Raw genomic sequence first — 26350 nt, forward strand, 5'->3', positions numbered from 1 at the left:
TGCTGTCCTGTCTCTCTTCACTGTAGCTAGTTAGAAGTAGTTACCAAACAGCCTTGCAAGGACCAAAAGGTTTGTTGCTGTTTGGCTTTCCTTTGTATTCCTTTGTATTCCTCCTCCTCCTCCTCCTCCTCCTCCTCCTCCTCCTCTTCCTCCTTCTTCCAAATCGTCTCTTCCCTCCTTGCATTTTCTATATCTCCCTCCTCCTCCTCCTCCTCCTCCTCCTCCTCCTCCTCCTCCTCCTCCTCCTCCTCCTCCTCCTCTTCACAGGACTTCACTTCTTACTGCAAGAAGTAAAACTCAGTTCCTCTCCCTCCCTCTCTCTCCCTTCTCCCTCTCCCTCTCTCCCTCTCTCCCTCTCCCTCTCCCTCAGTCACTCCTTCAGAAATAGATAAAACGAATCCTCTTCTTCATCTCCTCCCGCCTTTCTGCCCTCATTTCTCTCCTCCTCCTCCTCCTCCTCCTCCTCCTCCTCCTCCTCCTCCTCCTCCTCCTCCTCCCTTTTCTCCAGCATTTCTACTTGTCATATCTCTCTCTCTCTCTCTCTCTCTCTCTCTCTCTCTCTCTCTCTCTCTCTCTCTCTCTCTCTCTCTCATTAATTTCATTCTTGGTCGTGAAAACTTCCTTTGACTTTTCCAGTGCTCTCTCTCTCTCTCTCTCTCTCTCTCTCTCTCTCTCTCTCTCTCTCTCTCTCTCTCTCTCTCTCTCTCTCTCTCTCTCTCTCTCTCTCTCTCTCTACCATCCACACCTCGCTCCCCTCACCTCTCCCCTCACCTCACCTCCACAAACATCTTCATCGTATCATTCATGCTACAAATCACAAATCTTTATTCCCCTCTTTTTTTCCCTCTCTCTCTCTCTCTCTCTCTCTCTCTCTCTCTCTCTCTCTCTCTCTCTCTCTCTCTCTCTCTCTCTCTCTCCCTCTCGTAAACAAGATAAATCCCCTCCTTCTCTCCCCTTCCCTCACTTTTCCCTCCCCACAGACGAGAAATAATCCCTTTTATCCTCTTTTTCCCCTCCCCCATCGCCGGACAAGATATTTCCCCTTTTACTCCATTTTTTTTCCCTTTCTTTCTTCCCACCTGTCTCGTCTTCATTTCCCCTGTGAATAATTTGTTTAACCGTTTTTTTTCCTTGTTTTCCCCTCTCTAGTAGATCATTACCTCCTAACACCTCTTTTTTTCCTTCGTCTCCTCTCCATTCCTCCTTCAGATACTTTCCTTTTCCTCTTAATAAAACTCTATTAGTTGTCTCACTCCTCCGTCTGGTTGTCTCTGCCTCTTCACTCAGCCACACCTACACACAACTTCTCTCTCTCTCCTCTTACCCTAAAAACTCTTATACCTCTCCATCTACTCTCTCTCTCTCTCTCTCTCTCTTTCTCTCTCTCTCTCTCTCTCTCTCTCTCTCTCTCTCTCTCTCTCTCTCTCTCTCTCTCTCTCTCTCTCTCTCTCTCTCTCTCTCGACCAACCACACACACGCACATACACTCTAACCAAACCTCTCAACAATACCTCTCTCCCTCCCTTCCTCCCTTCTCTTTTATTCTTTATTGTTTTTTCTTCGTCATTCTCCTTCATCCTTCCTTCTTTTTCCCTCCTTCCCTCACTCCATACCTCCATATCTCAGTCTCCTTCCTTTCCTTCCTTCATTTATCCTTCCTTTATTAATTCCTTCATTAAATCTGCTTTTTCTTCCGTATTTCCCTTCCTTTCCTCCTCCCTCCTTTTCCTTCCTCACATCTCCATCCCTCCTTCATTCCTCCATTAAGCCTTCTTTTTCTTCCTTCCCTTCCTTCATCTCTCTAACATTCCTTCATTAAACCTCCCGCCTTTCTGCCTTCATTTCTCTCCTGCTCCTCCTCCTCCCTCCCACACCAGCCAGCACACCTGTAACACCTGTACCATCCCCAGGAGCGGCCAGAACCACACCTGCGTGAAGGAGAGCTGCCCTGAGAGCCGAAGACGTGACTCCCTGGCGCAGCTCACCAAGCAGCAGGTGACGCGCACGCAGACGCCCTCCACGCTGGCCTTCCTGCAGCAGCGCTCATATAATTTCGAGTTACCTGAGCCGCGCAACAAGCCGGAGCTCACCTGTATATCCGAGGAGGGCATTGCGGACATGGACCTCCCCGACCACCTTCTGGAGGAGCTGGAATACCTCGGTGACTGCATTACCTCCTGTGACAAGGTGGAGAACTACCTGATGATGTCTGAGTATGAGAACAACTTAGTGAAGACTGCAGAGCTCCCTTCCTACCTCACCACGGCGGAGAGGAGAGGCAGAAAGAGGCTCCCGTCTCTCACCAAGCAGCCATCTTGTATCCCCTCGTCTACTCTGACATCTAAAGACTCCCCCAAGAAGGATAAGCCGCCCGACAAGCCTCCCGGGGACGCCCAAGGCCTAGAGGAGCCTAAGAATGGCATAGGCCGTGCAGGGGCGGCTACAGGGGCGGCGGCAGAGGCGGCAGGGGTGACAGGGGAGGACTTCAGATCTGGTAACAATCGCAGTATTACTTTAATTGAGGAAGCGTCCGTGTAAACTTTTAATTCTTGTGTACGTGTGCTCGTGTACGTAAGTCATGCCGTTCCAGTGTGTGTGTGTGTGTGTGTGTGTGTGTGTGTGTGTGTGTGTGTGTGTGTGTGTTTATGAACGGTACCTCATATTATAAAGGCATTTACTTTACTTGTGTGTACGAGAGAGAGAGAGAGAGAGAGAGAGAGAGAGAGAGAGAGAGAGAGAGAGAGAGAGAGAGAGAGAGAGAGAGAGAGAGAGAGAGAGAACCTAGGACAAATAGCTAAACTAGTAAATATAGTTGGAAATATATACTAATATACGAGTAAGTAAGAGAGAGAGAGGTTGATGTGGTGGACGAACAGCAGTGGTGATGAAGGAGGGAACACAGGGACATGACTGATAAATAGAGGGAATAATATAGGCGTGAATTAAAAGTCTTCGGAGTTATATACATACATACTTGTGAGAGAGAGAGAGAGAGAGAGAGAGAGAGAGAGAGAGAGAGAGAGAGAGAGAGAGAGAGAGAGAGAGAGAGAGAGAGAGAGAGAGAGAGAGAATCTTTAATATACCTAATAACTTTCTACTTTTTTTTGGGAGTTGATAAAAAAAATTACAAAAAAACATAAATTTAGTAATATGAAATGTCAAAAAAAAGTGTAATTGTCTATTTTCTTACTTTTTTTGTAATCTATGTAATTTTTTTGGAAGGACTTGACAACCACCACCACAACCACCACCACCACCAATCAAGAAAACCAAAAAGGAAAAAAAAACAAACAAAAAAATGGCACTAACAACAACAACAACAAACAACAAACAAACAACAACAACAAACACACATACAACAATTACAAACAAACAAACAAAAAAACATCAACAAAAACAACTCCAGATAGAAGACAACACAATTACAATCCAAAAAAAACACTAAGAAAAACACCCCAGAAACCCAAAATATAGCTTACAGATAACCAAGAGGCACCACAACACCCTCCCGCCCAACACTCGAGGTTACAGAAACTCGGAACGCTTTTTAAACAGCTTCGACCCAAGATGTACCCAGTGCGAGGTTGGAGTGAAGCGTCGAGTAATTTTGAGGCTCCGCGCGTCGAGTAATTTCTGTGACGGCAGGAAAATTACGTAAGAGGAGTGAGAGAGAGAGAGAGGGAGAATGAGAGAATGAATAATGCAGGTGTTTGTGAGAGAGGGAGAGGAAGAGTGTGTGTGTGTGTGTGTGTGTGTGTGTGGGTGTGGGGTGATATAAAGGAAGTTTTTTTTCTTTTTGTGTTAGTAATTCTGTTTCTCTCTCTCTCTCTCTCTCTCTCTCTCTCTCTCTCTCTCTCTCTCTCTCTCTCTCTCTCTCTCTCTCTCTCTCTCTCTCTCTCTCCATCTTCCGTTTCTTTTTTACCTTTTTTTTCCCTCATTTTCATCTTTCCCTTTCTTTATTCATCCCTTCCTCCATCTCTCACTTTCCTTCCTTTCTTCTTACTATCCTTCATTTCTTTTCTCCTCCCTTTCCTCCCTCCCTCTCTTTCCGTCCCTTTCCATACCTCTTGCTATCCTAATCCTCCTCTCTCCACCTCGTCCCTCTTGCCCTCTCTCCCTCCCCTTTGCTCTCCCTCTCCCTGCCTCCCTCTCCTCACTCTCCTTCCCCCTCCCTGTCTCTCCCAGCATCAGACAGCGACCAGAGTACATGTCAGGAGCAAAGCATTTCATATCTCGCCTTCGCTTCGAAACTTTTGCTTCGAAAAAACACAACCAAATTTTCATCTTTTTTTTTTTTTTCAATGACGCAAATGAAGGAAAGAAACGTAAAGGTTGTGAAAAATGTATAAGCTAATATTCTTTTTGTTTCGTTACGTGTGTGAGTGTGTGCGTGTTATTTTGTGAGTCGATCCGGTGTCGTGAAGCAAAGAAACGGGATTCGAGTTTAACAAAGCCCATTGAATCTTCCGTTTTTTTTTTCTTTTTTCGTCGAGTCAAAAAAGTGTGTGCCATTACCAGAACGTACTTTTTTTTTTTTTGTTCCGGTGATTCGAGAGGCAAAGGATCGGGTTTCGAGTTTGGGTTCAGTTTTTATTTTTTATTTTTTATTTTTTCCATATGAAGCTTTGGAGTCGTTTTTTATCAGTGAATCTTTTTTTTTCTTGTTTATTTATTTATTTATTTTATTTTATCTTATACTTATTTGTTTTAAAGTAATTCTGATGACTCGTGATGCGCAAAAAACGAGTCTCTAATTTGGTTTTACTTTTCGTTTGAAGCTTCGGGATGTTTTTTTTTTAAGTGAACTTTTCCTTTTTTTCCTTTTTTCCTCTTTTCCCCTTAATTAACTAACCAAGAAAAAAAATACCATGGAATTTCAATCAGGGTTCACTTTCCATTCGAAGCTTCACGAGTCGTTTTTTCAGTTCATTTCACCATTTCCTTTCCTTTTCCTCCTCTTCTTTTCCACTTTAAGAGTAACACCGGTGACACACGAACCAAAAAAAAAAAAAAAAGTACCTCGTGATTCCAACCAGGGTTCACTTTCCATTCGAAGCTTCACGAGTCGTTTTTCCCAATGAACCAGCGGCGTGAGTCGTTACCACTGTGCCGCGTCGCTCCCTGGTGGACCCCGCACGTCTGTCCTCGTCTCCGCGTCTGTTCTCTCCACTACGTCCATTCAGTGTCTGGGAACGCCGCCCCCCCCCACCCCCTAGTCCTGCACTCCCACCTCCTTCTCGCCTCGCTATATCTGGTCAGTGAACGCTATTCCGGTGTAGGATTTTCTTGGGTGGTCTTAGGACGCTCGTGAGGGGCGTGAAGGATGCTTGGGAGAGGAGGAGGAGGAGGAGGAGGAGGAAGGTAGAAAAGAAGGAAAGGAGGATGATGTCAGGAATGAAGTGATGAGTGAGGGATGCTGGGAAGAGGAGGAGGAGGAGGAAAGAGGTGTGGGTAGGAAGTAGGTGAGGAAGGGAAGGAAGAAGGGGAGAAGGATAAAGAAGGAGGAATGTGTGGGTAGGAAAGAGGAAGAGGAAGAAGCGAGGTGGTGTAGGAGGGGGTGTGGGTAGGGAAGAGGAGGAAGGGAATATGCTGGGAAGAGGAGGAGGAGGAGGGAGAGGAAAGGAAGACGAGACGAGTGAGAAATTATGAAGAAGGAAGAGGAGGGCGTAGAAAAGGAAGAAGGAGACAGAGGAACGGGAGAGGAGAGTAATGTAGGAAAGGAAGGAAGAAGAGAAATAAAGAAGAGAAAAATGATGTAGGAAGGAAAGAGAAAGAAGAAAGATGCATAGAGAAAGAGAAATAAGAAGAAAAATGGAGAAATATGGAAGAGAAGATATAGATAATTTCATAGGAAGGAGAGAGAAACTGAAGGAAGAGGAGAGGAATGAAGGGGACAGAATGAGTGTTTATGGAAGGAGGATTGGGAGGCTGTAGGTGGAGAGAGATAGAGAGTAGAGAGAGGGAGAGTTGGTGAGGGGTGAGGGAGGAAAGGGGAGATAGATTAAGGGAGGGAGGGGGATGATGGGGGTGGTGGCTGGGGTGAAAGGAATTAATGGTTGATGTAGGAAAGAAGTATAGCTTTCATTTTTTCCTCTTTAACGTTTCCTCCTTCACCAATACCACGCTCCTCTCCTCTCCTCCCTTTCCTCCCTCTTTCCCTTTTTTTCCCTCTTCCTTCCTCTCCCTTTTGGCGTTTCCTCCCCTTTCTAGTAAGAAGTATCGTTATGTTTTGCTTTTTCTCTCCCCTCTCCTTTCTGCAACACTCCTTTTTTTATACTTTCTTCCTCTTATTATGTTTTCCCCTCACCCTCTCCATTTTTCCTTTTCTTCCTTTTTCCTCTTTTGCTTTTTGTTCCTTTTTCTTTTCGTTGTCTCGTTCTTTTCTCGTTCTTTTCCCTCATTTCCTCCTTGTCCCTATTCCTTCTTCTCCTCCTCTTCCTATCCTACTCTCGTTCATGCAGATCAAACAGTGAATCAGTGAATTAATTAATCAGCCTCGCAGTCTGTCGGTCGGTCAGCCAGTCAACAAAGCAGTCAGTCTGTGAAGCGGTTGGTCAGTCAGTCAGTCAGTCAATCATGAGAAAAGTCAAGTAGAAGCCTCAAATAAACAGTCTTTCAGTCTTTCAATTCATCAGAATCAACCGTAAAAACAAGCCAGTCAGGCAAGTCAGTCAAGTCAGGATATTCAGTCAGGAAAAAAAGTCAGATAGCTTTTGAATCAGTCAGTCGATCTCGGTCAGTCTCAGTCAGTCAGTCTCACCGCCTCGTCTGAGTTCCGAGACAGCGAAGCAATGGCCTGTGTACTGAAACACGTTGCTCCCTCACCACGACTATTTTCAAAGGCCACAGAGATGATTTACCAGGTTCTCAAGACCTCCTACTAATAAGGTAAAAATCTTGTTAATCTGTCACTAGCACCGTAAAAACACCCTTAAAAAACCTTGTCATTTCACCATGATTTACCGGGTTCTCAAGACTGTTTCTCATCTTAATAATGTAGAAATCTTATTAATCTGTCACTAGAAACATAAAAAAACACCCTTAAAAACCTGTGCAACTTCAACTAGAGCCTTAGTGGAGATGCGGCGCGGAAGTGTTTCAGAATATGACCCAAAATATTTCCTAGCAGTGTCGCTTATTGGGGTTTGGCGAGAGCGGGAGAGGAATGGCTGGGGATGACAGGGGAAGGCTGGGGATGACTGGGGTCCGCGTGTAGTCCGTCTGAGCCTCGATGATGAGTGTCTTGAGCCCCGCACCTCACCTGCCTCTCCGGTGTTTGTCTTGTCTGGCCACTGCAGGTCACTGGGTTCGAAGCTTCGGAATTATGTGCTCGAAAGCAAAAATTGAACTGAATGTTACGGAAAATGTATGAAATGAATGTTCTTGAAAGTGAACCGTGAGGAAATGTTGTGAAATGAGGATTACTGGAAGCAAACCTGGATAAATGAGAGGGAAAGGGGAGAGAGAGAGAGAGAGAGAGAGAGAGAGAGAGAGAGAGAGAGAGTACATCCCTGTGTGCACATACAAAAACATCTATATTACGTACAAGAGCTTAGTGAAAAAGTTGTGTGTGTGTGTGTGTGTGTGTGTGTGTGTGTGTGTGTGTGTGTGTGTGTGTGTGTGTGCTCGGGTCAGGGATTAGACACACACACACACACACACACACACACATACATTTTTTTTTGTTTACCATGGCATCACCGACAAGCAAAAAAGAAAAAAAAGGAAAGAAAGGAAAAAGAAAAAAAAAAAAGGAAACTTTAAATTTCAAATGTTCGAGCAGCTTATTCCTGTCTATTCAATCCCTGTCTATTCCTTCCACTCCAGACTCGCTCAGATTTTGCGACAGGCGGAGAAAAAAAGTTCACACACACACACACACACACACACACACACGGTTCCATCTCCAAGACTCGCAAGAAACTCTGGTATTTGGAATTCTTTTGAAACGTTTCGATACGCTTCATTCAGCCCTCCTCCTCCTCCTCCTCCTCCTCCTCCTCCTCCTCCTCCTCCTCCTCCTCCTCCTCCTCCTCCTCCTCGTTTACCCTCCCTCCTCTCCCTTACTTGCTATTTTTCGTATTCTGGTATTCCATTTAACTAACCTGACCTAGACTAACCTAACCTAACCTGACCTGACCTAGACTAACCTGACCTAACCTAACCAAACTTAACTTATCTTCCCTATCCTGGTATTCTTCTACCTTGAACTAATCTAACATAGCCTAACTCATTTCTTTCTCTGGTACTCCTTTTCCCTGACTAATTAACTTAAGTAACCATCTCACTTAATGCTAGCAAACTAATAATGCCTAACTACCCTTAACTATCCTACAGTACCTCCGATTATTAACTCTATCAACAAACTATTACTATTATTTCTCTTTAACTACAGTACCTCAGTTAATTGTCTTGTTTATCCTCGTTATGAATTTATTTTGCATTGTGTGTAATCTTTGTAATCTTTATCCAGGTTTGTTTGAGGCTATTCACTTGTTGACAGAATGACTTGTTTGTTTTGTTTATAAGTTCATGTATATTTAGCAGTCTTCATCTTTTTCTTTTTCTTCTTCTCCTTCATCCTCTTTTCATGTCCTCGTTCTCTATTTCCTCCTTTTCGTCCATCTTCCTCCTCTTTATCTTATTGCTTTTTCCTCTTCGTCTTTTTATTCATCCTCTTTTTATCGCCTCTTTCTCTATTTCCTCCTTTTCGTCCATCTTCCACCTCATCTTGTTGTTTTTTCTTCTTCTTCGTCTTCTTATTCATTCTTTTAGTTTAGTTTTTCTCCTTCATCCTTTTCGCCCATGCTCCTCCTCATCTTGTTGCTTTCATGGAAGGTTTGGTGGTGATGAGAGAGAGGTGGTGAATGTAAGTGGTGGTGGTGGTGGTGGTGGTGGTGGCGGTAAGAACAAGTTTTATTTTTTCGGAAGGAGGGAAAGATCAACGTTTATGGAAGAGAGTTTCAATAACAAGCATAGATACAGATAAATGTGTACGTGTGTATGTATGTTTGTATGTATGGTGTAAATGTATTTTCTTGACACTTAAGAATAATTACTGTTAGACATCGAAAATATTATTATTATTATTGTTATGCAGAAATATTATTACCAGTGTTTGTTTTTTTTGTCAATACTTATAGAAAATGTGGCGACTTATTTTAATACTTTCTTATTGATGTACTTATTTTTTTTATTTATTTATTTGTTTTATTTATTTTTGTTGTACTGTAGTGACTTAGGGAATAATGGCGATGGTTTTCTTATATCAAGTAATTTGGCCATAAGAATGAAAATATATTGCGTTTTTTTTTTCTGTCTTTGTTTCCATCCGTCGTTATGATAATGCTACTTGTTTTTTTACCATAGTTTTAAAATATCACTTTTTTTTCCCTTGTCGTGGTTGTCGGAAAGATTGTAGGATTTTTTTTTGTCATATTTATGGAAATATAAGTTTTTTTTGGGGTCATAATAGCAAGTTCTGTTCATGATCTATAAGTTTTAGCCATAATTATATAATTTTAGTCATATTTGCAGGTGTTTGGTCATGATTATATATTTTTGGTCATAATTACAAGTGTTTTTGTCATAATTACATGTTTTTTGACCAGGATTACAATGTTTTTGCCAAAATTATAAGTTTTGATCATAATTACAAGTGTTTGGCCACAAGTACAATATTTTCACCATAATTATACGTTTTTGGCCAGAATTACTATTTTTTTTTAATCATAGATCATAAGTTTTGACAATAATTACAACTTTTTGGCCTCAGTTATAAATGCTTTTACTTTAATCACAAGTTTTCACAGGAATTACAAATTATCTGGCAGAATTAAAAGTCTTTTTAGAGCAAATGCAAGTTTTTGGCTATAATCACAAGTTTATTTATTTATTTACGTATTTATTTTATTGTTTTCTTATTTTTATTGTGTTGTTATTATTTTTTTTCTTGCCACATAAAATGCACATAAAATACTCATCGTCGACCAATGAATGATACCGTGAAAAGATAATATACTCCGCGCTACTAATGCCCTGTATAGATACCTTACCATGTCCCCGTGGTGTCCAGACGGCCCTCCACTTTTTACAATACTCACCATGATTGTGTTGCTTGTAAGTCTGTCCATTACTACCTTACTTCCTTCACTCACAACTTGCCTCCGGACGGACACTCGACGCGGGAAGGACTGAGGACTCTTGTGACCTTTTGCTAAGTCGGTGGCGGCGCTGAGAGACGAAAAATTACGGTGTTGTATTCGTAAACGTCTCGGCCTCTCATCTCGATTGCTTTTAACAAGTTGTATTGGAAGTTATTCTGGTTTTCAAGGTGTTTTCGTGATTCTAGTGGTAGCTTAACAAGGTTTTTAAATCTTCAATGAGGAAAACACCCCTGACTATTCGCCTCTGTGGCCTTTGGAAGTACTTCTGATGAGAGAACAAAGTGTTTCGAAATACGGTTCATGACTGGAAGTGAAGTTAAAGCAATGCCTTCAGTTTGAAAAAAAAAAAAAAAGATAAAGTTGACTAAAATTAATTTTTCAAATGTTTAATTTGAATTAGACGAAAGATAAAGTTGGTTAATAGTAAGTTTTGAATATGAATTTGAAAATTCTGAAAAGTACAATTAATAAAAATAATTTAGACACAAACTTGACGAAAGAAAAAAAAATGACAATAAATTTTCAAACATTCACTTGAATAGGAAGATCAAATTTGTTGGTAAATTTCTAAAGCTAAATTTGAAATAAACTAATGTAAAAGTAACATGACACAAGCAAGGCAAGCAATAGGAAGTCTTCATTTGACAGTTAATGTAAAACATTGACTTGCATAGAGATAAAAAGCTAAAGTGTATTAAAAAGTATGGAACTGATAAGTATATATGGAAAAAAAAAAAAAAAAAACGCAGCACCGCCGCCAGGCAGAGGTTGACAAGTCCTGTTCCCGCGTCCACACGTGTCTGGTTCGGGTTTACTGACCTTGTGGGTTGTAACAGAACATGTATAATACAGAGCACAGTGCGAGTAGTTGTTGCCTGTACGTCTAAGTAACTTAATTTATATCGCTGTAGTCAAAGAAACGTGTGTGACTCGGGTACCGTACACGTAATACTTATAACTTGACTCCTTTGTAGAGTTTCCTAGACTTGTAAATTTAAGGTCTTTTGCCAAGGAACTGTTGTATTGTTAGATGTTTTTGTATTTTGTATTTGAAATAATTTATTGAAGAGTCTCATGTCTTGTTTTAGTTGAGAGAAAGAGATAGAGAGAGAGAGAAACAAAATGCTCTTCGTTTCGTTATTATTGTCATTATTATTTTTATTCTTATTATACTTATGACGAGAAGAAAATCTTGTGCCAGTGTTAACTAATTTGTATGTTTAAGGAAAAAAAATGAAGTAAAAAAATACAATAACTTAAGTCCATAAAATAGTAGAATGTTTCCATAAATCTTTGTCTGTTGCATGTCTCTCGTGAAGGAGTGTATGAAAATTGTTTACTCGTTTTATAGGAAGCATGACGGTGTTCCAGGCTCCAGTCTTTGTACCGCTAAGGAGGTTGTGCCGCAAGGAGAGGCTCCAGACACCCGTGGCCTGGAGCCTGTTTTAATATTTTGTGAAGAGCAAAACATTGCAAGCCTTTACAACACCCTTCTTTGCTTACCCTTCTGAAACTCTCCGGCTCTCGACGTGACTGGCTGTTATAGAGCAGGCGTTTACCAGAGCCTTCTTTATTTAGCCTTGTAGAACTGACGTGACCAGAAGTTATAGCGAACATTGCAAGCCTTTACAACTCCTTTCTTTGCTTACCCTTCTGAAACTCCCTGGACAGGAAGTTATAAAGAATTACTTAATAACTCAGATTTCATGGCTAATAAAATGAACTAGTTAGGATAGAAGGTATTGTAGAATTACATAAACCAAGGAGTTACATTGAAAGTATCAGAAGATTACATCACGTAGCATTATTTTATAGAAAGTGGTGTTATATAGTATCAAATATACAAAGTATTTCAAAATTACATTAATCCGCACCAAATAATTATAGGAAGTATAAGATAATTTGCAAACAAACGTGGACCACAGTTACCACAAAATCTTCAGATTAAAAGCAAACTATAAACAAAAGGAAATAGATTAGTTGCCCTTAAAATGGCTCATGTAGAAAACAGGCGATATGGAATCGAATCCCAACACAAATGAATCCACTCAAATCGCCCAGTTCCTAATAATAACACAACTTAACTGTCCAGTGTTCACGTATGTAGCTGCATAAATTGATGAGAAGATTATATATTCTTTATTATTATCTATATATCAGCTGAAATCTTCGTAGAGGAACAGAGAAAAGGGTTAATAACTTCGAGCAATGACCCACATTCTGAAACGCTTTGCTAACTCACCATGACTATTTTCAAAGACCACATAAATGATTAACCTGGTTTTGTCAAGAGTGTTTCTCCTGTTAATATATACATTTTTTTTTTTTTAACTAGAACCACAAAAAAAAAAAAAACTCTTAAAAAACACGTGAAACGAACTGCAGTCTTTTGAAATTAGTTGTGTGGCGCAGAAGTGTTCCCGAATCCTGCGCGCGCATCACACCTCACAGGTCATGAGGAAGGAGTAGGGCATTCTGGGAATCTCTGTGATATCGCTTCCTTAACAGCTACGTGGAATCTCGTGGCGTCTCTACATTCCTCTCAGCCATAGCCAGCCTTTGCCAGCTTCTACTGCCCTTGTCCATCACAGCGAGTTTGAGGTGAGGGAGTGGATGGCCACCTGCAAGGTAGGAGGGTTGGGTGCTGTGGTCTGTGTGAGTAACCAGGAAACTAAAAGCGTGTGCAAAAATGTCCGTCAGTGCGGAAGTGTACCTTGTGCTCCACTCCTCTGTTATCTTTGCTCAAACTCGTGTATGAAAGGGTCTGTGGGGCTGACATCCCAATCAGAGCAAGCCGATCATCAATTGTCTTTATGAGTGTATATAACGCATCATCAGTAGTCTTATAATCTTATTTATCGAATATTTGAAACCTTTGGTAAGTGTTTTCCTTCCTGACAAAACAATTGTAGGAGACCTTATCATACTGATATAAGTTACCACAATCACTATGTCTTATCAAATAGTTAAGAAAACATTTTATTACAATTTTCGGAGCGGACATCAGCGTCATCGCATCGGAAGTGAAGGGCGGACCTACTCTGACCAATAAATGAGTTAATAGAGAATATTTTTTCACTAAAGTATTACCTGGGACAGCGTGAGTCATTCCTTTCTCTACACTACCAAAAGGAACATGGAATTCGCAGTATTTGCTTAAAATAGTGAAAGTGCAGGATGTGTTCATATCGTGCGGAACTGCGTGTCGGAGGTACTCGGTTTCAAATATTCGATAAATAATATATTATAATATGATGCATTATATACACTCAATGACAATTGATGATCGTGCTTGCTCTGATTGGGATGTCAGCCCCATAGACTCTTTCCTACACGAATTTGAGCAAAGATAACAGAGCGGTGTGGGGCACAAGGTACACTTCCGCACGGATGGAAACTTTTGCACACGACAGCGGCTCCTTCCTTGGGCCGCATTCTGAAATGTTTCTGCGCCGCACCTCCTCAACGTTCAAGAGGTTTTTTTAAAGAATGTGCTTTTGGTTCTAATGGCAGATTAATAAGATTTCTACATCAATAGGAGAAACACTTGAGAACCCGGCCAATCATCTCTGTGGCCTTTGAAAATAGTCGTGGTTGGAGAACAAGGCTTTTCAAAATACGAGCCCTAGTCATGAGTTTCATATGGTCATTGATTTCCAGAGGTCAGTGGGACTAGTCAAGGGGTCAGTATATGGCTGGAAGGTCAAGAGGAAGAATATATTGGTGAATGAGGGAAGATTGGCTAATAGGGGTTGTTTGTGGGCAGTGTAGGGCAGCATGTAGCTATAGTGATGCCTAATCTAGTGTTTTCTGTAGAGCCGCCTGTCTGGGGTGATTATCAAGTAGGTGGCTGCGGCGGGTCATGTGATGAGTGTGAGTGTAGTGGCTAGTTATTGTTTGTCTAAATGTGTTCATACTTTACATGGCTTATTTTTCGAGCTTCCCCCCCGCAGCCGTGTCTTACTCGTTCCTTGGCTCAGCTTTTTTTTTTTTTTTTTATACTTTTCCAGTTTTTTATTCAGTCATCTCCAGCAGGGGGTTAGGTGAATAATACACGTGACATACATGGAAATTTTCTTTCACATAAAGCAAGTGTCAGATGGCAACACACAGACAACTCGGGGACGGCAAACAGCTGTGATTTCAACCCCAACGTTTTGATTCGGCCTACACCAAGTAGTACCTCGTCCCTTCCCCGCGTGGCGCGCTCCTCGCTGCCAAACACATGTACAGACTTAGAAGAGTAGAAGTTGTATAAATATTATAATAAGGCTTAATATATATATAATATTTATATACGTATTTATATATATGTATACAGAGACTGCCTCTGCCCCGGCTGGTGGCTCAGACCTGCGGCCAGGACCACAGGTCCACAAGGGCCAAGGTGTTCCGAGAGTAACGGTGCCACGGTGCCACAACAGCACAGTGCCACGGCGGCATGGTGCCACTACAGCACAGTGCCGGCACGACTGACATCACAGGTCTGATTGAAGATGTGAGGTCGTCTGATCTGCTCTGCATTGTTCTGCACACGCAGAACAAGAGAACACTGGTTGGGCAGCACCACATGTGCTGCGTGCTGCTCGCTGCTGCGTGACGCAAGTGTTGCTAGAACAGCTTCCTGACCAGTGTTGGCGGCGGCAGCAGCAGCAGCAGCAGCGTGGCGGGCAGGGCAGCCTCCCTGGGCATCAGAAACATGATAGCAGTTTTACACTGTACACCTTCCTTACCTTTATATAAGGTTACACTGATGTGTAGGTCGTCACCCACACAATTATCATCAGGAATTTACAAAATGGAATCCACACAATGTGCTGCACCTGTGGCCCGCAGCCGTGAGTTTGCTGCGCCACAGACCGCAGCGCCACAGCGTGACCTGCCCCCCCTCCCCCCTCAGTCCCTAGCCCAGCCCGCTTGTCACTTGGTCAAAGCCAAGCTTGGTTCAGCCTATCTCTGAAAGACAACTGAATAGAGAGTAATGGAGAGTACCACACAAATAACAAGAATGACTAAATGACATGCAGTATTTCCATAGAAAAATGCCCAAATGACAGACACGTGACGCGTGACGAGCCACCGTGACGCAAGAAATGCTCCACTGAATTTTTTGTTTCTTTTTCTGAATTTTTGTTCATTTGACAACACATCATTAGACAGAACACACCAGTAAAACAGTATTTCTTTTGAAGTATCATCATAGGAAAGTTTTCGCATCACACCTGACAGCACAGCACAGACACCTATCACCACACCAGACTGCATCAGACTGCATCACCACACCAGACTGCATCACCTGTCCACCAGTGACTAATACTCCCACATTGATCTCTCTCCATACCTACACCCTCACACACCTGCCCAGTCCTCCCTGCAGCTGTTGAGCAAGACACACCTGCACACTGCACAACACATTTGGGGAGAATTGCACATCAACACCACAGCTGTTCTTTAGTTTTTTCTTACATGTTACAAAAAGACCTTTGTTTGGTTAGGTTAGGATGCGTTTGGGAAAATCTCTTAGAGCACGCACGCACGCACGCACGCACGCACACACACACACACACACACACACACACACACACACACACACACACACACACACACACACACACACAGCTACTTATTTCATCACTTGGCACTTAGAGAAGAATAAATAGTGAAACACACACACACACACACACACACACACACACACACAGATTGGTGGTGTTATGGTTCCCTATACAAATATGGCACTTGAAAGCTGACAATGGGATGTAGTAAAAAGTTAAACACACTACAGTACTCAACTAACTTTGATTTTTATATATTTATGCACCTGTCTAACAAAGCACTACACCTTCCTCACACCTTCCCACTTTTTGTCATAAGATCTGTGCTGGCTTTCAAGTTTTCTATCTTTTTTCTAACCATTTTTTTTTTCTTACTATCCTTGTCTCTATAAGTTTGGTGCTTCAATAGACTTTTCATGCCTTTTTTCCCCCATAACCTTACTAAGCTTTTTTTTTTTTGTTTTTTAGCTATCCTTTTCTTGCTTTGTTTAGTGGTTCAGTAAACTTTTTCAGGCCTTTTTTTTTCCATAACTGACTGACTTTCAGCTATTTTCTGACTTTTCTTCTCTTTAAAGTTTGATGCTTTTTCTCTTCATATCTGTGACAGTCTTGAAGATGAGTGCTTTACTTTCACCTTTTCTCACATTTCTCCAAGCTGGTGACAAGTCTTGACAAGTAGTGCTGGTCTGGACTGCTAACATCACAAGTACAAGTAGGTTTGGTGTTTCCTTCCTCATAAGTCAAACATCACAGGCAGAGATTTGATGTTTTTCCTCCTTCACTCAAATCAAACTGGTGAGGAAATCTGACGTTCTTCTCCTCTCTCAAATCAAACTATAGTGTGGAAATTTAGTTTTTCCTTTCTTTTCCTCTTTCAAATCAGACTGGTGAGAAGATCTGATGCATTTTCCTCCTTCAAATCAAACTAGTGAGGAAATTTGACATTTTTCCTCCCTTCACTCCAATCTGAGTTCATGTGAAGATACAGTACTTGATACACATTAATCTTTCCTTCCTTCAGAACTGTTGGTGATCAGAACAAAGTAGATCGTCTTCCAGAACACTGCATTTCTCTCCCAACACTGATGTTTTGCTGCTGAGAGGCTGAGGTGTGATGGAAACTGAAGGTGTCTTTGGCTGGTTTGAGTTGTGTGATTCAGTGTTAAGGTTATTGGTTTGAAAATGAAGGTAACATCTAAATTTTCAAGAGGAACATTTTCAGGCATTATAAAATTGGACGTTATAAAGTTGAATAGAAGGAATAGATTAACATATGTTTTACTGATGTATGTATTATGATAGGTTGAAAATAAAGATGTGTATTTGGGTTCTGAATACAATGTTGCCAGTTCAAAATTGAATAGAAAAGACAGATTAATTTCTGTTCACTGATGTATTTTGTTATTAGAGTGAAAGTTAAGGTATTTCAGTTGTTCTGAAGACAGGACCTTTTATAGAAGTGAAGAGGAAAAGACAGAAGGTTTCTTTGATAGTTGAGTTGAAAGAAAATGAGAAATTGAAAATAATAGCTGATAAGAAATTACAGTTGTCTATACTTTAAAGAGGGGAGATGGATGAAAAGGCTGGCATATAAGTAATAAAGTAAAATAACATAAGGAGAGACTGAAAGAAGAGAGACTGATGAAGTAAAACTATCCAGTTGACAAAGTAATAAAGAAAAGGGAAGAAACATGACAACACCATTCAAGTAATACAGTGGAGCAGTAAAGTAAAGAATGGAAACAAAGAATAATACCATGTAGTTCAGAACAATGGGAAGTGATCATATTCATCTCTGATTGACAGTCTGCCTCACTGTCCCACCATCCTGTGAGTGGCTGCTTCTCAGTCTCTCGGCTTGAAGCATCAGTGTTCAAGGAGGAAATAACAGTGTTCATTAGTTGTAATCTTAAATAGCATTGTGGGTTAATAAGTTACACGAGTGAGGCACAAGTCACCTGGTGTCCCGTTTGTCACCTGCAGACCTGATTCACTCACAGGTAAATAAATACAGAATTATGCCCGTTGGTAATGCCAAGTGTCGGCGCACACTTAAAGATGTACAGCAGACCAACGCACACACACGCACACACTCTTTGGTCGTGTCTGGGCAAACACACATACATGCACACACAGGTCGGCCCGGCCCTGGCTGAGCACCGGGATGTCTCCTGCCCGGTGGTGGCCACCTCACAGGGCACTGAACACAGGATCACTGTGGCTGGTGATTGACTGACTCACTGCTGGAGTGCTGCCACTCTTGCTGCTGCGCCTCCATCTCGGCACCTGGCACACTGGTATTCTGCCAGCCCTCACCTGTGTCTGGCCCACACTGGTGCCTGGCAGGTGGGTGGATGTGACAGAAATTTGTTTTGTGCACAATTTTAAAATAAATGCCTGGTTTTCTTAGTGATGTGAATTAAAGCTTTCCACAATATTCCACACAGCAGGACTAAAAGTGCCAGTCTTTCTCTTCTTCAAGTCTCAGTTTTTACGACAAAAAGTAACATTTACAACAGCTGGTGGTGGTGGTCACCAAGACCTGTGTTTGTGCCTGGCGGTGTGGTGGTGGTGGTGATGGTGAGCCGCAGCTTAGCCCTCTGTACTGCCCCTCGCTGCCCAGTCTTTGGTGCCAGCCTGGCTCACTAGGCCAGGGCGGGCTGGTGGGCATCCTGGGCGGCGGCAGCGGCGGCGGCCTCCTGGCGCAGCAGGTTGCTCACTTTGTAGCGGCGTCCATCACTGTTGGTGCGCAGCAGGTGGCAGCGGGCGGCGCTCTGCTGCTCCTCACTCTTGGCCCGAGTGAGCAGGTTCTTTGGTCTCGGTGGCGGGGGCGAGGGGGGCCGGGTGGGGGGGGCAGGGCAGCGGGCATGATGGTCCTCGCTGGCGGCCCGCACCAGCTGCCGCCGCTGCACGGTGGTCTGCTCCTCGCTCTTGGCACGCACCAAAACATTGCGGCGCGTGAGGCCACTGGCACGGGGCAGGCAGGCGCACTCCGCCCGCACATTATTCTGCTCGCCTGCCGTGCTGCCATCCTGGGACTTGCGGTCGCGCCGCCGCCGCCCCAGCTGGTGCAGCACACGCCGCAGGAATGCTGTGGGGCCTCCAGGGGATCTGCTGACGTCTGGTTGGTCAGCAGATGGGGGCGAGGGTCACCAGGCATCAGTGTAGCGCACATCCACCTCCAGCAGACCAGGCAGTGTCTCCTTAAGTGTCTCAAACGTCTGCACTGACAGACTTGTGCTGTTCAGGTTGAGGCGCCGCAGGCTCTTCACCGCTGAAACATCATCATGGTGAGTGTTCCTCCCTCACACTCAACACTCACCAACTGTGACACACACACACTCAACACTCACAGTTGGTGACACAAGTGACAAACACTATGTCTGCATTACCTCACACTCCAACATGAACACACACAACATTAGTGATGCATTCACACCCATGTCTTGACAGTGTACTAGTGAATCTCCTGTTTTATTACCATCAACAGACTAACATGGAGGAGGGAAGCATAAACCAAGCCAGCCTTCCTTACCTGCTAGTGCCTCCAGACCTTTATCAGTGACTGGAGTCTCACACAAGTTGAGGACCTGCAGTTTGTGGAGGTGTTCGGATATCAGCTGGAGGCCAACGTCACCAAACTGTGGAGGACAGGAGAATCAACATGGCAACATTTCAGATCATCTTACAAGAATATGCGTACAAGAAAACACAGGAAGCTGCAAGAAGCCATCAGGCCTACACGCTGCAGCTTGTGTTTACACCAACTACAACCTTCATTGGAGCTTTGCAAGGTGACGACACAAATACAAGACTAAGACACGGTGTTTCAGAGCATCTCACACTAACAAAAATAACTTACATTAAAGATTCACAAGCCAACACCACCTAACCTATCCTAACTTGAAAAGGACTGAACACAATAATATATCAGCATCACACACAAATAATTTTCCTCAACTCACCAAGCCAAACATGAACAAGAATGAATTGAGGTGTGGAAGGCAAGGACCTGAAAACTGGACACAATAACATACAACAGCATCACACACTAAGAACAACTTGCATTACAGATTCACAAGTCAGCCACACCTCACCTCACCTCATGTCACCTGCCCAAGACTGACCGGCAGAGACAAGACCCTGAGGAGCCCATACCTGTGTGGCCCAGAGGTTGAGGTAGCGAAGGGTGGGCAGCTTGATGAGTTGTTCAGCGCAGGCACTGGTGACGCGGGTGAAGGCCAGTGACAGGCACTCCAGGTTGCCAAATGACCCGGATGACAGCATACGGTTGACATCGGCGTCTGTGCTGCGGCTGGGTAGTGTCAGTTTCCTGGGGCCACCCTTCTGTTGCTGTGAGGCAAGCCGGGGAGAGAGAGAGTGCCTGTGTGAAAGATAGTGCCTGGGAGGGACTGTGAGATTCAGGGAGGGGGAGAGTGTCTGTGTGGGAGACTGAGGACTTGGCCAGTGGGACTCAGGGAAGGAAGAGGATCAGGAAAATTAAATAAGCACTTCTCAGGGTAACATTTAAATGAATAATGACAGGTACTTTAATTAGAGTGGATTTATTCTATTTTTTATTTACGTGGATTTATTCTATTTTTTATTTACTTGTTTATTTTTTTTTACTTCACTAAATTACCAAAAAGAAACCACACACACACACACACACACACACACACACACACACACACACACACACACACACACACACACACACACACACACACACACACACTCACTCACACTCACACTCACCAGTTCCCTAAGGTGCATCTGCCTCTCACACAGCGCCTGGTAGTGCCGTTTGCCAGATGGTGTTGACTGCAGTGTCGTCACCACCTGCAGGCTCTGGTCTGGCCCCTCCACCAGTTTCCACTCCAGCATTAGGCACAGCACCTGTCATGATGGAGGAAGGGGTTAGAAAGTGGAGCAAGGTTAATTTTTATGCAGTCTTTTTTTTTCATTTTTGGCTTAGGTATTAATTTCTCTCTCTCTCTCTTAAACAGTACATAACCTTTCATTATTATGTCTTTCCAGTGTTTTGTATCTCCTCTCACTACCTCTTTGTAAATCCCTTTGTCTGTGAACTGATCAACTCTCACACTCCCCACAGACAATGCCAGTGATGGTGCCGGCGCCTCACCTCCTGTGCTGTGTTGTTGCCGCGCAGTGCCAGCAGCATGCAGGCACCGAGGGACTTCACCAGCATTCCCAGGAACTTCTTTCTCTTGCAGCAGCAGGAGATGAGAGTCTGGAGCTGCAGGGAGACAGTCAATGAGTGAATATGGCCACTCTTAAAGCTTGTGTACACTAAAATTTGGAACTACAGACCCTCCCAAAGCTTGCATACTCAATAATTACTAAGTATGGAAACTCTTAAAGCTTTTGTATTGTAGGATTAGTAGGTATGGACACTCCTAAACCTTGTATACTGTAAAATTGATAGAAAATAAGCAAATAAGTGAAGTTGCAAGAAGCCATCAGTCCTTACACATGGCGAGAGGGTATTTGATCCTTTTTTTTTTTTTTTTTTTTTTTTTTACATTCTGTAATACTTAAAGATGACAAAACTGCCTTCAAATTATATCAATTGATACCTAACCCTCATGTGTCCCTTAACTCTCCAGACAGCTTCTAAATAACACTCAAAAAATATTCCTCTTCAGTATCTTGCCTTCCTTAGATCCTCTCCAATGCTACACACTCACTGTAAATGCCCCATAACCTATATGCAACCCTACAAACTGCCTTTAAATACCACTCAAGCTCCCCAAGAACACCCCTTACCAAATAATCCTAAATGCTACCCCATCCCAACCCTCCTCAGACCCTCCCAATGCCGCACACAAAAAATCCCTAAGGCTCTATACTCACAATAGACGCCCACACGATCCCTTCATCCACACAGGCAAGGGAGGAGGGACACAGAACGTTGAACCAGCCCTCCTTGTCTTCCCGTGTTCCCAGCACCATCTGGTGAACCTCACAACGCGGGTCAGTGCCGATCTTCTCAATGATTGGCAGGATCTCTCTGTTGGAGGATCAGGAGGTGAGTGGAGGTGATGGGTAAAGGTGACAGGTGAATAGAGGAGATAGCAGAGGAGGAGGTCAGTGAAAGAGATGACAGAAGAAAAGGAGGTTAGTAAAGATGACAAAGGAAAGAAAAAGATTTGATAAGAAAACGAGGTAAGAGGAGATGGAAGGAATGGTTAGTTTGAAAGATGAAAGTGAAGGATGGGAGGTTTGGGAAGATGAAAGAAGGCATAGTGAAGGAGATGAAAGATTATAAAAGGTGCAATAGAGAAAGAGATAAAGAAATGTCAGTAAAGGAAGGGCATGGGATAGTGAGAATAAGTAAAGGAAGGATATGGATAAAGAATAAGATAAAATGGGGGTGTTGAAAGCAGACATTTTGCTGGAAGAGTCAAATAATCAAGAAAAAAAGATAAAGAGGAAGGATGAATGTTACAGAAATGACAGATAGATGTACTCCTATTAAATTATCACACATCACACAGGAAAGACAGAGATAAATAGACAGTTGATTAGACGTCTGGGAGAATTAATACAACTTGTTTCCACAGATGCAAGTTCAAAGAAACAAAAATTAGAGCAGAGACAAAAGACTACAGGAGACCTCACAACCCACTCAAAACAGCCCCTTTTAACCCACATCCAGTCTTCTTCAGCCACACAGCATCTCAAACCCACTCCCCCAGCCTCTCTCAACCACACAGCATCTCAAACTCACATTCCCAGACCTTTTCAGCCCTCAGTCCCTCTCCTCAGCCCCATCAGCCCCTCTCCTCTCTAAGCCACCAGACCCACCTGATGAAGTCCTCATCAGCCAGAGCCACGTCAGGGAAGGGGATGGGCTGGAGGAGCTGTGCCAGGCCGGGTCTCCAGTCGTCATACTCACAGCTGGGGATGTAAAGGTCACAGCTTGGGTCAACTTGGGTGATGGAAAATGTTTGTTGTCTTTCAGTGTGTGCATGTGTGTTGGGTAATGTTTGTTGTGTGAATGTTTGTTGTTTTGTTACTGCGATTGGGAAAAATGTTTGTTAGTGTTTTCTTGTTTGTTTTTTATGTAATGTAATTTTGTTATGTAGTTCTCTCTCTCTCTCCACAGCTCACAGCGTGTCCCCCACAGTGCGTTGACAAACCAGTCACTCACCACAGCCCCTCAACATAAAAAAAGGTCACAAAAATGTATTAACAAGTCTATAATAAACTAAATGATTTACCATTTCTTCTTTTCTTTATGATTGATAGAAAAAGACAAATTAGATACAAAATAGAAAAAAGAAAAATAGCAAAATAAACAAATTAGATGGTAAAAAAGAAGTTATATGGAAAAAGAAAATACAGAAAAATAGAAAGTTAGAATTGCAAGAAAATAGAAAAACGAGACAGCAATAGACATCAGTAAGTTTAATAGAGATGTAAATTATAAAAATATTCTATTCCTATTATTATTATTTCAATAAGATTCTTCTCTTCCTATTATTATTATTTTACTATCATACTACTACTACTATAATAATTTACTTATACTAAGGTTCTATTTTCTATCACTATGACTACTACTAATTTACTTCTAAAACCACAATAGGTCTCACTCAATCTCTCATTTCTTAATTTAGTTAATTATTACTCCATATTCAAGGTGTATTTTCTCTCTCTCTCTCTAGCAAGGTGAGTGTGTTTGCAGTGAGGTCACCCAACTCCACTGGCTGGCTGGGTGAGGTAAGGTAAGACAGGTATCTCCACCCTTGGTACATCCCACACTAATGAAAGTGGGATAGAGAGAGAGAGAGAGAGAGAGATAGTGTGTGTGTGTGTGTTTGTGTGTGTGTGTGTCTACCTTGCTGTTACCTTACCTTGCCTTACCTGTCTGTGTTTGCTTACTTTTTAATTTACATTTATACATTAGACTTCTCTCTTATCAATACACATTTCTTTCCTTGCCATCTTTCTTCTATACATTCTTTTCTCTATCAATGCGTCATACATCTTTCTTTTTCTATCTTTCTTCTATACGTATTACATATTCCTTTCTTTTCTCCTCTCCTCTCTGTCTCTAATAATGCATTACTCATTTCTCTTCATCCTTCTCTCTTTTACAAAACAATATCTACATTCTTTCATCTTTTTATGTTCACGCCCACACAAACACACCTTTCTCCTCTCTCTCTCTCTCTCTCTCTCTCTCTCTCTCTCTCTCTCTCTCTCTCTCTCTCTCATTTGCAAACCTATCATATTAATTCCTTCACTTTTTAACACATAACTTTCTCTTTTCTTCTCAATCTATCTTATTTACAAACATAATCCTCTTCATTCCATCATCCTTTAGGCTCAACACTTTTCCCTTTCCATCTTCTCTCTTACAAATATATAATCTTCATTCCTTCATTTTTTACACACACACACACACACACACACACACACATAAAAACACACTTTTCTTCTCATTTTTCTCATACTGTCCTCTCTCTCTCTCTCTCTCTCTCTCTCTCTCTCTCACATACAAGCATATAAACTTCATACCTACATCACACACACACACCTAAACACACGCACTCCAGCACACAAACACCCAAACACCCACACACACACACACACACACACACACACACTTACACACCTCCACCAACACTCACATCTTATTCAGCACACTCAGGTAGCAATGAAGGTGGTGTGTGATCTCATCTGAATTTTGCGTCAGTGAGTTTAGACGCTCCTGGTCCTTCTGCTCAGCCACCAGGAAGCAGACAGCCGATGTACAGGTGGCCACCAGGTTGGGGAGGACACGCAAGTGTGGGCAGGTGCTGGTGGGGCCGTGCATGCTGTCCACAAACTCATGTACCACCCTGCGTCCGTCATTCTGGCTGTTGAGTGCCTGAATGTAATCTTGCACAAACCGCCTCACGTATGGGTACTTGCCGAAGTCCTGTGGAGTGGTGGAGAGTGTTAGAGTGAGCCAGAGGAGTGTTACAGGGGGAGAATCTCAACAGGGAATAAGTCATAGAAGAAGTGTGTCAGGAACATTAGAGGAAGTTTCATTAAAGTGATAGAAATGTGGAAGGTACTGGAGGTTTAGATGCTACAGTGGAGTGGTAAGATTGGAGGTTTAGATGCTACAGTGGAGTGGTAAGATGTGTTAAGGAGTGGCAGAGGAGTGTTAAAGGTGGATTTGGTTAGGGAGGTGGGAAAAGTTGAGAATGCTGCAATAAGGGTGAAGGAGAACAAAGGAAGGAAAATATGAGGTGGTAGAATGGAGTTAAGTGTTGATGTTGAGGAATAGTGTAGAAGACATAATTGAAATGAGGATGGTGAAATAAGAGTGACAGGATGATAGAAGCAGATAAGGGAAAACAGAGGATGATAGATTTGAAGAGAAATGGGGAAAGACTAAGTAAAAATACTAGAAAAAGTTAATGATGGGAATTAACAGTGAATAAAATATGAGAATAATGAAAATAATAATAAAGGAATGCAAATAGTACAAAATGAAGTCAATAATGAAAAATTTACGAACATGAAAAATACAAAGTAAGAAATCTGAAAAAAAGAGAAAGATGCAAAGATATAAACTAAATATGAACACTGCAATTAAGACTTAAGAGAAAAATAAGAATTAACATTATCTTCCTTTGGTTCTTATCTGAGGCAACTGACAAAGATAAATAAAAATATATTAAGAAAAACTTGAAACTTGATAAAATGATAAGAAAAGTTACATTGGTGATAAAAAAGATAATGACAAAGAAAATTAAATGAGAAGAAAATAAAAACTTGAAACTGATGAAAAAGAAATAAAATAATAAATAAATACCTAAAACTATGACTAATTTGAATGACTAATAAAGCAAAAAAGCAAGAGAGCAGCAGAAGAGAATAAAAAAGCAAAAAGCAATTAGTAAAGAAAGCTTTCCTAGAAGAGAGAGAGAAAAAAGAAACTTCGAAGAAAGAGAAGGAAAGAAAATAAAAATATTGAGAATTAAACATGAAATTACTTTGAATATCAAAAGAAACATTGATTTAATTTATCTAAGCTCCTTCCTTCTTTTCTTTCTTCTTTCCTTCATTCTCCTTCCCTTCTTTCCATGCGTTGTTTCCCTTTTCCTCCTTTCCTCTTTTTCTCTCCCCTTTCCCTCCCTTTCTTTGTATCTTTTCCTTTCCTTCTGTCTTCTTTTCCATCTCTATTTCCTTTCCTACTTTCTCTTATCTTTCTCCTTCTCTCCTTTCTTCCTTCATTTATGTTTCTCTATTTCAATCTTCTCTCATTTCCTTTCTCTTTTCCATCTCTCCTTTTTCTCTCTCATTCCCTCCCCTTCCTTATCCTTCCTTTCTTTTCCCTCTCCTTTATTTCTCTCTCATTACATGCTTTCCTTTCTTATCCTTCCTCTCCCATTCCTCATCTTTCTTATCCTTTTCTCCTCTCTCTCCTATCCTTTACCTTTTATCTTCCCCACCACCACCACCACCACCACCACCATCACCGCTAAACAACCACTCTATCACACCACCACCATCACCACCACCAGTAGCACCAACAACCACCATCACTACCATCACTCTGACCTTACCTGACAACACACACTCTCCTCGCCTGCCCCAATCGCT

The 26350-nt window shown here is 42.2% G+C and overlaps 2 protein-coding genes and 2 long non-coding RNA genes across 12 annotated transcripts in view; 3 read left to right on the plus strand and 1 right to left on the minus strand.

The window, feature by feature from the left end:
• The window catches only part of LOC135092055 (monocarboxylate transporter 10-like), a 72363-nt gene extending 60709 nt beyond the window's left edge, over nt 1-11654 (plus strand). For all 4 annotated transcript variants that reach the window (XM_063990232.1, XM_063990233.1, XM_063990234.1 and 1 more), the window contains one exon: nt 1911-11654. In XM_063990232.1, the coding sequence (XP_063846302.1) occupies nt 1911-2538 (628 nt within the window). In that variant the 3' untranslated portion in view covers nt 2539-11654. The remainder of the gene's footprint in view (nt 1-1910) is intronic.
• Nucleotides 11655-12630: 976 nt separating this feature from the next.
• On the plus strand, nt 12631-19933 carry LOC135092056 (uncharacterized). Its single transcript, XR_010262727.1, has 3 exons — nt 12631-12767; nt 19212-19515; nt 19795-19933. It is a non-coding gene; the product is annotated as an uncharacterized LOC135092056 (long non-coding RNA).
• Nucleotides 14229-26350, minus strand: part of LOC135092054 (C-Maf-inducing protein-like) — a 72220-nt gene continuing 60098 nt past the window's right edge. For 2 of the 6 annotated variants that reach the window (XM_063990226.1, XM_063990224.1), the window contains 9 exons: nt 26314-26350; nt 24385-24674; nt 22553-22645; nt 21599-21755; nt 20868-20981; nt 20480-20620; nt 19880-20074; nt 19257-19362; nt 14229-18995 (listed from right to left, as the gene is read on the minus strand). The exon at nt 26314-26350 is cut by the window's right edge and continues 221 nt beyond it. In XM_063990226.1, the coding sequence (XP_063846296.1) occupies nt 18871-18995; nt 19257-19362; nt 19880-20074; nt 20480-20620; nt 20868-20981; nt 21599-21755; nt 22553-22645; nt 24385-24674; nt 26314-26350 (1258 nt within the window). In that variant the 3' untranslated portion in view covers nt 14229-18870. The remainder of the gene's footprint in view (nt 18996-19256; nt 19363-19879; nt 20075-20479; nt 20621-20867; nt 20982-21598; nt 21756-22552; nt 22646-24384; nt 24675-26313) is intronic. The other 4 variants (XM_063990229.1, XM_063990227.1, XM_063990225.1 and 1 more) reach the window with 3 other exon arrangements.
• On the plus strand, nt 21639-22968 carry LOC135092057 (uncharacterized). Its single transcript, XR_010262728.1, has 2 exons — nt 21639-21773; nt 22309-22968. It is a non-coding gene; the product is annotated as an uncharacterized LOC135092057 (long non-coding RNA).

Source organism: Scylla paramamosain, chromosome 39 (assembly GCF_035594125.1).
Source record: "Scylla paramamosain isolate STU-SP2022 chromosome 39, ASM3559412v1, whole genome shotgun sequence".
Lineage (NCBI taxonomy): Eukaryota > Metazoa > Arthropoda > Malacostraca > Decapoda > Portunidae > Scylla > Scylla paramamosain.